General features: G+C 39.3%; 1 protein-coding gene across 1 annotated transcript; it reads right to left on the reverse strand.

Moving 5' to 3' along the window:
* Positions 1-549: 549 nt before the first annotated feature.
* LOC116068842 (CD209 antigen-like protein E) lies at positions 550-9,986 on the reverse strand. Its single transcript, XM_031338915.1, has 8 exons — positions 9,934-9,986; positions 9,761-9,839; positions 9,171-9,242; positions 4,975-5,064; positions 4,226-4,297; positions 3,682-3,833; positions 1,976-2,085; positions 550-1,020 (listed from the first exon to the last, which is right to left on the reverse strand). Exons 1-8 carry the CDS (start codon positions 9,955-9,957, stop codon positions 867-869), a joined length of 753 nt encoding a protein of 250 aa, XP_031194775.1. The 5' UTR covers positions 9,958-9,986; the 3' UTR covers positions 550-866.
* Positions 9,987-12,148: the final 2,162 nt, after the last annotated feature.

Consider the following 12,148-nt stretch of genomic DNA (forward strand, 5'->3'; position numbering starts at 1 on the left):
AGCCACAGGGAGCAAGCCAGTTAAGAGAATTCCTCCATAAGCTTTGTATCAGTTTTTGCTTTGAGTTCTTGCTCTGACTTCCTTTGATGGTATAAGATGAGGTGTAATATGGAATAAACCCTGACCTCTCCCAAGTTGCCTTTGGTCATGGTGTTTATCACAGCAATAGAAATCTTTATTCTTCCATTGTTGGCTACCAAGGTGGGTTCCCTAACTTAACTATTATGAATAGTAGGGCAATAAACTTGTTCAAGTAACTCCATGATGGCAATATATCCTTCCTTAAAGAGAGATGTGGGAGTCCCATCTACCACACCACCAACAATGTAAGAGAGCATCGATACCCAAAACATCCGTTGATTGGTGGATTAATTCCCCAATGCTCTCAGGCTGCAGACAAAACTGAAATAATTGGGAAAAATCATTAGAAAATTTTTACAGGAGGAGATGGATGGAAGATGAATGGATGTAAGGAAAAGATGCAGGTATGGGATATTTTATCGATTCTACTATTATAGAGTAAAGCATGGCAATGCAGACCCTCTAATCTCAGCAAGGAAAACAGCATTTTTATTATAAACACACAGTCCCTGAGGATATATCACACTTAGATATTGTATTAAATCGCAAAAAAAAAAGACCAGATCAACAACAACTAAGCCAAGTGGGGTCTGGAGATTTCTGAGAAAAGGTAGCAATGAACCAGCATCTGAGAAGATGAGGGACATGACAGAAGATAACAGCAGAGCTATTGTTAAGAGCTCAGTGCCTGCAAATAGGGACAAGTGATGAGCACAAGTGTAGGTAAAGTCTGGTCACTTGCCAGAGAGGTTGGAGCTGCAAGGACTGAGGCAAAGACCTGAACATCAGTTGTTGGAGCAGAATACTGATGATTTCTTGCAGATCCAGAATTTCTTCAAGGAACAGTTGTTGTCATTCAAGCCATGATCTGTCAATTCTACACAGTCTTTCTCTGAAGCATCTTTGGTTTCCCATGAGGTCCAATATTTGTTTTTAAAGCTGCAAAGCCCATGTATACTGTTAACTCGTGTCTCTCCCCTCATTTATGAACAGTTTCAAGCTTTTGAAAATTAGATGTCTTCATATCTTTGTCCTACCCCCAATAACTTGCTTAATGAATCTTCTACCTAGTGTTGGAGAGAGAAGTCCTCTTGCTGAAGGTATATTTATACACAGATTAGTTAGTTGAGATTTCATATCCCAATAGCATTATTGAGCTTTTGTATTCTGGCTGCTATGCACCCATTTAAGCAAACCAGACTGAAGGAGATAGCTAGGAATAGAATCCACTGAAATAATTCAAACTGGCTAATCCAAACCTGGTTAACTGTGTTAATTTAGTCCTGTCTACACAAACAGTGATGAAGACTCTTGTCCATATCTCCCCTCTCTCTAGCCATGTTGTGCTTGAACCTGGCACTTATGCATATGGTCACTCAAAGTGTAGTGTATACCTTCTCCTTTGGGAAATTGAGAGTCTAATCTTCTCAGTAGCAAACGTGTCCAGAGGTATCATAGAGCAGATTCTTATTTTAGGATTTATTTTAAGTGTGTGTGTGTGTGTGTGTGTGTGTGTGTGTGTGTGTGTGTGTGTGTATTATTTGGATCCTCTGAAGTTGGAGTAACAGGTGGCAGTGAACTGACTGAGAGCTGGGACCCTAACTCAAGTCTTTGCAAAAACCATATATACATTTAATTACTAAACCAGTTGCTTAGATTTTAGATTTTTTTATACCATGTTATATTTGTTTCTTAGACTCCAAGATCATCCTGAATTTCCACTACTAGGGTTTCAAAATCTCTGTCATCTTACCTAAACTTGAGCATGAGCCCCCTTCTCACTCAGTAACATATTTTTATGTCTAGGGGATAAAAACCTCAGATAAGAATATTTCACATTAGAGTTTCAGATACCAGTCTCACACCCCCATTCTACCCTTGTTTTTTGACCTACCTGGGTGATAGAGGTGAACCATCCACCCACTGCCATGAACCTTCCTGTTTTATGTCTGAGAGCCCAATCCAGAGATGGCCTTTAATCATATGCATCTTCTGTAGAAAGGCCTGAAAAGAGAGAAGAGTAATTGAGATAGAGCTGAGTACTTGAATTTCCATCCAGTAGAGTTTCTGGAAACTCTAGAGGGGAAGTTCTGTTTATTAGGAGAAGCAAGTCCTAGAAGGTCTGACCATGGTTTTTATCATGTGTTCAGGAGATCTGAGTCCTCCCATGTCTGTGCCCTATAGGCAAATGACTTGCACAGAGAAGTACACAGCTGCCATCTTGTTGCACATACTTGTTTTTACTGCATGTTTCTTTGGCTTGTGAGCTTTGAGAATGTCTATTTGGATTTTCCCATGACTGACTGAATGTGTGTGAGCCACATTCTAGCAATTGACAATGGCACACAACAGTTTTCCCTCTACAAAGCAATTTATTAAGTACTAGCCAACTTGTCATAGTCATTCTTTATATTTTCAAGTCTTCCCCCAAATCTTACACACATGGTCAAGACTTGTTTGGTGTGTGTGTGTGTGTGTGTGTGTGTGTGTTTGTGTGTAAGGTATTTGTGATTCTCTAATTCACAGCCTTCTCTTCTATCTTCCCTTGAAAATGCATGTCTATTCATCTTAAATTACTTGTCGTATAAAAAAAAATGCATATCCCTTATCTGCATCACAATTCCTCCTCCAAGGCTTTGGAATCCTTAGGGGGAAAGGACAGAAAGGTTGTAAGAGCCAGAGGTAATGGACAGGACAATGTAGTTGCTTATATTACAAATGCTAATTATGTTCCCCTGAAACTGTCTGCACAAGAAGGTCTGCAAATAGCTTCCGGAAACCTGCCCCCAGTTGGTTTTGATTGGTAAATAAAAAAACGCCAGCAACTAATAGCTGGGGAGTACAGACACAAGTGGGATTTTAGGATTCCAGGGCTTGGAACTAGGAGGAAAAGAGGGAGGAGATCTACTGTGCTTTAGGAGAGTGTGGAGAGACACAGAGGCCTTGATGCGGTAGAGAAGCAAGGAGAACTCCCCAGGCTCTGGACTACAAATGGAGCGGCCAAGATGGAAGATAGCAGTTAGTAAGTAGTAACTCAGAATTTTCAGTGGGAGGCAGGTTCTAGCAGCATGGAGCTAGGCAGCTGCCCAGCTGTTGTGCTGCTTAAGGCATATTAAAATACAAAGACTGTGTTTGTGTCTTTCATTTGGGAACATAAACCATGGATGTGGGTAGTGAACCTTGTGATGAGATTTATTAATACAACAGGGCAATTACACACATGAACTTACAGTGGCTGCACAAGGTCAAGCCAGCCAAACTCTTAGCTTAGACAGAAGAGAGACTCATGGAGTCCAACCCTTATCTAAAGAACTATTGCCAAGTGATAGATTGTGAGGAGAAAAAGTATTTTCAGACACATAACTCCTGAGAGACTATCCATGCTCCAATAGGTATTCTCACGCTTGTGGACATGTAGGCAGCACTAAGGGAACTCCATGACTTCAGAAAGAGAAAGTACAAGCCATTCAGAGGGAAAAGTGTTGGGACCATAAGAAAGGAATTGGAAGGGAGGCAATGGGTTTAATCAAGAAACATGATATGATGCATGAAATTTTTAATAATAAAAAGATGCATGTCTCACTTCAGAATCAGGCATACCTGCTCCTCATCACTTTCAATGATGATTAGCTGGGCCCCTACTTCCATGCAAGCAGTGAGAGAATCATTCCAGTTACGTTCAGTTATGGAGAAAAAGTAACAATTTCCATGGAAAAGCATCCAGTCCCAGGAGCAGGGACGGCACAGGAGGTCTGTTGGGGAAGGATAGTTAGAATGAAGCCACACTTGGTTGTCTGTATTACTGTGTCTGCTCAGCCTTCAAACCCTCCAGAGTCAGGGACCACCAAGTACCACAGATGGGAGACATTACCATATCTACTTCCTAAATATCTTTCTCATACTATAGGAATCCAGGTGTCCTGCCCCCATCTCATCCACACTAGAAGTAGGAGCTACATTCTCAAGAAACTGAAATAATTGGATTATATATATATTCTTGTGAACACCAAGGCCACTTTTGGTGTTATCCTGTATTTCCATTTCACAAGTAAGAAAATTGAGACTTAAGAAGGTCAAAATTCAAGCAGTTTTTCCACATAGATTGCCCATTAGACCCTCAGACAACCAGCCCCCCATCACACACCTATTCTAGTCTTCAGTTGCATGAGTTTCTTGTAGATCTCCTCCTCATCCTGGGTGCAGGGTACCTTTGGAACTGTGCCAAGAAAAATCAAACATCTACAGTGTATCATGGTCTACACTGCCTAAGTAGGAACATTGTGTCTGAGAGCTAACTATTTGTTATAGAACACTTGAAGAAGAGGAATACTGGACTGGAGAGATGACTTAGTAAAGTACTTGCATGCAGGCATGAGAATCTGAATTCAATTTTCCAGAAACCTCATCTTGAAAACCAGGCATGAAGAAACGTTTTTCTCCAAAAAAATGGACAGAATCTGAGAAATTATTGCTGAGGCTATCTCTTGGCAACTACATAATGCGCACATGTGTATGCTTATCTTCACAGGTCCATGTGCATGCAAATTCATGTGTGTGTATGCACATATGCACATACATACACAGAGACATGTGAGAGGAAAGAGAGAGAGAAAGAGAGAGAGAAAGAGACAGGAGAGAGGAAAAAGGAGAGAGTGAGAGACAGAGAGAGGAGAAAGGAGAGAGAATCTTGCCACCCAGAAATGATAAGTGGAATGAAGATGCTATCCTGTTCTTTTCTATTTCCCTTTCTCTATAGGTTGGAGGAGTCCTGATATATGCCTAGAAGCCACAGAAGGATCAGGTTCCATCTCAGTCTTGTCATCCTCCTAAATCTGTTTTCACTAGCTGCCCTCAAGACAGCATTAAGATCCCAGGTACTCAGGTCTATCTGACCTTGGAGAAGAAATGCCGCAAGGACCCCAGAGAAGAGAATGAAGAAAAGCAGCTGCAGCACCACGGGAACCAGGCCATGTCTCACACACCCTGTGGAAGAGAAGGATGGGATTTCAGCAAATACGTGCCCTTGCATTGTCTGGGCCTTGGGACACATAAGCCACTAGCATACTTCTGCCTAGACACAGGACTTTAGGACTTAAGCTTCTAGGTTCCCACAGCCAAAGATCTAGGTCTCAACCATCCATAACCCATGACTGCAGAATTCCATCTTGCATTTCATAGGAACAAGTATGTAGGAAGTATTCACTCCTCCTCGGCCTCTCTCTGTGCAGTGAGTGTGAAACTCTTTGATCCAGAAGCTAGCTGGAATTTAAGACATCAGTTTCTCATCTGCTCAACTCAGAGGAGGAAAAATGAGAGCCTGACCAGATTGCTCTTAGTTACTCACTAGAAATTGATGGTTAAAACCCATTGCTGAAGAGACCACACAGTTTGATTACAGGACATGGAAAAATATAACTGGCAGTGATCTGGAAACTTCCTCCTCAATGACTAGTTTCCATAGTCCTGGAAGAGTCTGTGCAGGTTTCTGGGGTAGAGAAGTCATCAACAGTCTCATCTAGCTATGGACTGTGAGAGCTACAGTGATGAGTAGTATGGCAAGATATGATCACTGATGTAACAGTGGTGAGAATATTATACACTTTCTGAATAAATTAAAAGCCTGCTTCACAAAATGGAACTCATGCCTGGCAATCTAGCCAAAAATGTGTACCTGAGTAGTTTCTTAGGCCCTAGAGGTGATCTACTAACTATTCCAACAAATGGGCAGGTATCAAATTGTCTTCTAAATACTTGATGCTCATAGATTAGTGCATCTCTCAGCTACAGTCAGATAAATTCGTATGGCAGTGAATGATGGTTAATAACTGTTTAAAGTGCAGAAAATAGTGTCTGTGGAGTGCTCAGCTACAAATGGGACATCTATGTCACAACTGTCCCCACGAGGTATAGGAAATACAGAGAAAGAGAGGTTAGGAGGACTGGGGTAAAATAACAACTTCTGGACATGGCAGGACCATTTTACTCATGAATAGCAGCTGTGGTTTCTTGCACAAGACCTGAACAAGACTGAACCAGTCAACATTCTAGCATGAATGTGAGCTCATGAGCTCACACCACTACTTAAGGAGCTATTGACAATTATGGCTGTTAGGGGATGGATAGCCATTTTTCTTCAGGACTTGTCTCCTGGTAGGTTGGCCAGACCCCAGTGGATAGCCGCATACCCATGCGCATGTGAGCAGCACTAATTGGTCACTGTGGATTTCTTTAAAGTTACACGAAAATTTGAGGGGACATTGGAGGACCCAGGAGGAGCTGGAGAGGGAAATAGGGGTGAATATGATCAAAATCCTCTTTGCATAGGCATGGGTCACATATATCATTATTTTAATTACATGCATGGTTATTCATGCATATGAATAAGGTGGAAAGTAAAATTTTGTGTGAAATTATCAAAGAATTAATTTCTTTTTAAAGAGCCCAGGCTGAATAAAGCTGAGCTATTTTCTTATTGCACTTTAAAAATTCCAGCCCAGCCTCACCTCGGGGCTCAGCAGCAACCTCACTTCCTTGGAGTCCCTCATAGTGACTTCATGATCCTTATTCCTGGAAAATGTTATAGCACAATGTTTATCTGCATTCCTATGTTGCTCACTCTCTGAACTCACTCCTACTGAGGAAAAATAATAGAAGAGTTGGTATATAACTAGGGAGGGCAAGCATAGAAATAGTTTAACCACACACACCCATTTTCAGGCAAAGAAGCACACTTGTGATTAGTTTGTGGTCAAATAAATCCTAATAAATATATATTTCAGCCTGAGCCTATTTCAGCTGCATGCAGAGCAAGGAATCCTCTGCCTTTGGAGCAAACTTTTAGAAAAAAAATTCTATTTTCCACCATATTCATGTGCATCAGTGGACATGCATATAATTAAAATAATGATATATATGACCCATGACTGTGCAAAATACACATTTCCATCATCCTATTTGGAGGTTAATAGATAAGAAACAAATCCAAACCCTGTCCACATATTGTAAAACAGAGTTGTTTGAGCAAAAACAGTCACCGTGCTAACTCTAACACTCAGAGAAGTAAAGCCAGGTAGATCACTCTGAGTTCAAGGTCAACTTGGTCTACATAGTGAATTTCACAATAACCATGGCTACATCATGAGAGTCTATTTAAAAAACAAACAACATGCTTGCACACACACACACACACACACACACACACACAAAATGCCACTATTGCCATCAGTTGCAGCTATTTATAAGATTCTATCAAAATGGAACTTGTCCATTCACAATCTCTTGTGGGAGATGAGAAAAGTCACTGGAACCTCACCTAAAATTCCAGCAGCTCTTCCCAGCCAGCCATTTTTATGAGATTCTAACTTAATTACACATAGTCTTGGGGGCTGTGTGAGCTTAATTAAGGAAGGCTCCATCTATGCTGTCATGGAAAAGCTGCCAACCAGATTGTATGAAGACCTTCAGTGTATATGATTAGAGTAACCCATGTTTCTGTGAGTAACCACTCACTCATGCTCTTTAATAAACTCACTCGTCCTCAACGGTAAATTTCAGTGGAATTGTTCTTTGAGTTGAGACCTTATGTTGAGGGAGTTTATGTCTCCCCATAGAAGTAGTTCTCACAACATCCAAGGAACTATCTCCTTCTCCTCCAGAACAAAATGGAAACCCAGAACTTTTAAGTACTATCCCTGAAGCTCATTGATTTGCACTATATCTCCCTTATGTTTCCCCTTCTGAATAATTTTTTACTATGTTTTGCATGCAATTCTTCAGTTCTTTGAACCTATGTTAGAACCAGGTAATAGGTAACACAAGTACTGAAAAAAATTATAAAAGAGACCAAGATCTGATTTAAAAAGCCATGCACTAGATAACTGGGGATTTCTAGTGAGATATTGTGAGATTATTTAAATATAAATTTGGATTTTGCTGGGTGGCAGTTGTGCAAACTTTTAATTGCAGCATTTGGGAGGCAGAGGCAGATGAATCTCTGAGTTCAAAGCCAGTCTTTATTACAAAGTGAGTTCTAGTACAGCTAAGGCTACACAGAGAAACCCTGTCTCAAAAAAGCCATATATGGCTTTTTTATATATATGTATATATGTGTATATATATATGCATATATATACATATGTGTATATATATATATATGCCTACAGCCATGCAAAATAAGCCAGACTGAGATATCTATCTATATTTATATCTATCTATCTATCTATCTATCTATCTATCTACCTACCTATTTATCCATCTATCTAGCTTCTATCTATTTATCCACTTATCTACCTTCCTATTGACCAATAGGTCAATCTGTCTGTCTATATAACCTATCATTTATCTATCTGAAAATAGCAGGGGAAATCATGTATAAAATGGAGAAAGGGGTTGACAAGAGGGATTGTGGGAACAAAAATCTAAAGAAAAGAAAATATCATATGCTACACTCTTCTACATAGAATATATACATGCATATGACATAAAAACAAATGAAAGTCTTTGGGGTATACACCCTCATAGGTGTAAGGAAACAAGAGTGACAATAGGGCAAGTATGAGAAAAATCCAATACTATACCCTGTAGAAAATATCATAAAGTAACTCATTATATTATACACCTTCTAAAACAACTTATAAAACATAAAAAGGACTCCAGAGTCAAGATTGTCCCTTGACAGGGAATCTGTAGAAAGCTGAACTTTCTATGGTCAGAAGAATATAAAATTTTTAGCCCATCTCTTTCCAAATGAGGGAAGTAAGAACTTTATAACCTTTGGAGGGGAAACTGGGAATGGAGAAATTTACATGTAAATAAAGAAAATATCTAAAAAAAAAAAAAAAAAGAACTTTATAACCATGAAAAAATTCAGAATATTGTCTCTGTTCATGGATATCTGTGAATAACTTGTGCCCCCTCAATGTCTCCCTGTGTCTGTATTTAACAGTTGAAATAAGGAAGGCACATTGGAAGCTTTACAGAGACACAAGCAACCATACCCCAGAGGTGTCTGCATTGGAGGACAGAGATAAAAGCAACCATACCACAGAGATATCTGCAGACACTTGGCGAGTTGGTTTTCTGTCACTCACCAGTTTCATCTTTCACCTCTGTCACTTCATTATAGATAGGCTCCTCACACTGGGAACTGGAGACACTGACAACTGTGCCAAAAAATGAAGAAGTTAATGCTCATCTCTGATGAACCAGTAATGAAAACGTGATGCATACACAGTAGAGTTTTATTCAGTTATAAAAAAAGATTGTTTGTAAGAAATGATTGAATCTGGAAAATATAGTATTAAATGTCATAGACAACTGAGAACAAGATCCTGTCTCAAGGTAGAAGGTGAGCACTGACTTCCACAATTGCTCTATATCCTATTTGTACATACACTTACTCAAATACACCATTATATTCCTGCATGTACACACTCACACACTTTTAAGTGCATAAAATTAAAAGGTCAACCTCCCGTTCATCATTTTTTACCCCAATGACATAGCTTAGTCCAGTGGTGCAAGCATTCACTATCAAGGACCTAGAAGCCTGGAGTTCCTAGACCCAGGAATTTAGAGGAACAATATCTATAAAAACAAAACAAAACAAAACAAAAAACTCCTACAGAAAACAGGTAGGTGGGAGAAACTGCCCAGTTCCCAACCTCTATGCCTGCTGTACCTGGAAAGCTATAAAGTTCAAAAGTTGGCTGGAACCCAGAGCCTTTAGAGGAAGATCTGATGCCACTGGTCTTCAGCCCCTGCTCAGATTGAGAAGATCAGTAAAGAGCCAGGAAGAGATCTGAACTGCTCCTACTATTCCATCCCACCTTTATCAAGTGGGGCCATGCTCACCCTGACTTTCTTGGAGTTGCTCATGATCACTGCTATCCCTCAGTGTGCAGGACTCTTGGACAATAGCTTTCAATTGTCACACCCTGCTACTCAGTCCCCAAATGTACCCTCAGGAAGACAAATAAGGAAGTGGGTTCTACACTGAAAGAGATAGAGTGGAGGTTGTGCTTCTTGAATGGCATGGTACTTACTAAATATTCTAGAAAATTAGTCTGAGAAATTTGACATCTTTACCAGAAAGAACTACCTCACTCGTGGTATGACCAAGCTGTGGGTTGCCTTTAATGATTTCAATATTATTTTTCTGAAATAATCTTTGTTGTCTCTCCACTATCTATAGTGGGGGGAGGGGTGTCAAGCAATTCTCTGAGCCTTTTGTAAATGCCATCTATTCCAACCAGAGCTTAACTTCTTTGGTTTGCCATTGTCTCTATTCATGGTGATTTCTGCTCACTGAATCATTGTTGCTGATAGTTACTTAGTGCCTGCTATCTTCAGCCATGTTTATAACTGCTTTTCTCTGCTCATTCATTTAATTTCCCCACACTGATAGTTAATCTATTGTCCACTTAGCAGGTAAGGAGAACCAAGGCACAATAAGTCAGGATTCATTCTATCAGCTGTAAAATTTCTTCATGGAAAATTCAGAATTTATTCATTTTCTCCTTTTTAAAAAATAAATGTTTTATTCATTCTTTGACAATTCCACAAATGTACATAATGCATCTTTATTATATTGATCCCTAGCTTCCCCTTTCACTTACCCAGGTTATACCCAAACACACCTCCCTCCTACTTTCATGTCCTCTTTTCTTTCTTCCTTTTTTGTAACCCACTGAGTCCAATTAGTGCTGTCACCTGCTAAAATGGCTTGATCTTGTCCAAGATGTGTGCAAGTAACCATAGCTGCTATGAGTTCATGAGTACACTGGCCGTGTTGTATCCAGAGGCAGCATTTCACAGCACCTACCCAGCCTCTAGATCTTACATTTGTTCCTCCTCCTCTTTCTTATATAACCCTTGAGATAGTTGATATACATGTTGCATTTATGACTGAACACTCAGAAAATACTTATTCTAGGCACTTTGAGCAGCTATGAGACTTGGGAATGGTTTCCCACTGCAGAAAGAGACTGAAAGCAGCACTAACCCATGTATATAAACATGAGTGTTTAAAAGGTATTTTAGCAAAGCAATAGTAGTAGGTTCCCCTGTTTGAGAATGTGACCTCTTGGGACATGGGCTTTTGACCACTTTTACAAAGGAAACTTAAGGACATAATCCACTATATAAACAAATTCAAAGAAAAAATATCACGTGATCATCTCATTAGATGCTGAAAAAGCATTTGAAAAAATACAACACTACTTCATGATAAAAGTCTTGGAAAGATCAAGAATACAAGGCCATACCTAAACATATTAAAATCAATATACAGGCTGGAGAGATGACTTTGCCATTAAGAGCACTGACTGTTCTTCCAAAGGTCCCTGACTTCAAATCACAGCAACCACATGGTGGCTTACAATCATGCATAATGAGATCTAACTCCCTCTTCTGGAGTGTCTGAAGACAGCTACAGTGTACTTACCTATAATAAAAAAATAAATCTTTTAAAAAAAAGCAACATACAGCAAACCAACAGCCAACATCAAATTAAAAAGATAGAAACTCAAATCAATCTCACTAAAATCAGGGACAAGACAAGGTGTCCCATTCTTTCCTTATCTATTCAATATAGTATTTGAATTTCTAGCTAGAGCAATTAGACAACAAAAAGAGATGAAGGAGATACAATTGGAAAGAAAGAAGTTAAAGCATTACTTTTTGCAGATGATATGATAGTATACATAAATGACCCCTAAAATTCTACTAGATACCTTCTATAGATGATAAACAACTGTAGCAAAGTGGCTGGATATAAAATTATCTTAAACAAATCAGTAGCCTTTCTTTATACACACAATACATGGGCTGAGAAAGAAATTAGGGAAACAACACACTTCACAATAATATAAAATATCTTTGATTAACTCTAAGCAAGCAAGGGAAAGATCTGTATTACAAGAACTTTAAGCCCCTGAAGAAAGAAATCAAAGAAGACCTCAGAAGATGGAAAGGTTTCCCATACTCATGGATCAGTAGAAGATATAGTACAAATGGCCATTTTACCCAAAGTAATCTACAGATTTAATGTAATCCTCTTTAAAATTCA

Source organism: Mastomys coucha, unplaced genomic scaffold (genome assembly GCF_008632895.1).
Source record: "Mastomys coucha isolate ucsf_1 unplaced genomic scaffold, UCSF_Mcou_1 pScaffold22, whole genome shotgun sequence".
Taxonomy (NCBI): Eukaryota; Metazoa; Chordata; class Mammalia; order Rodentia; family Muridae; genus Mastomys; species Mastomys coucha.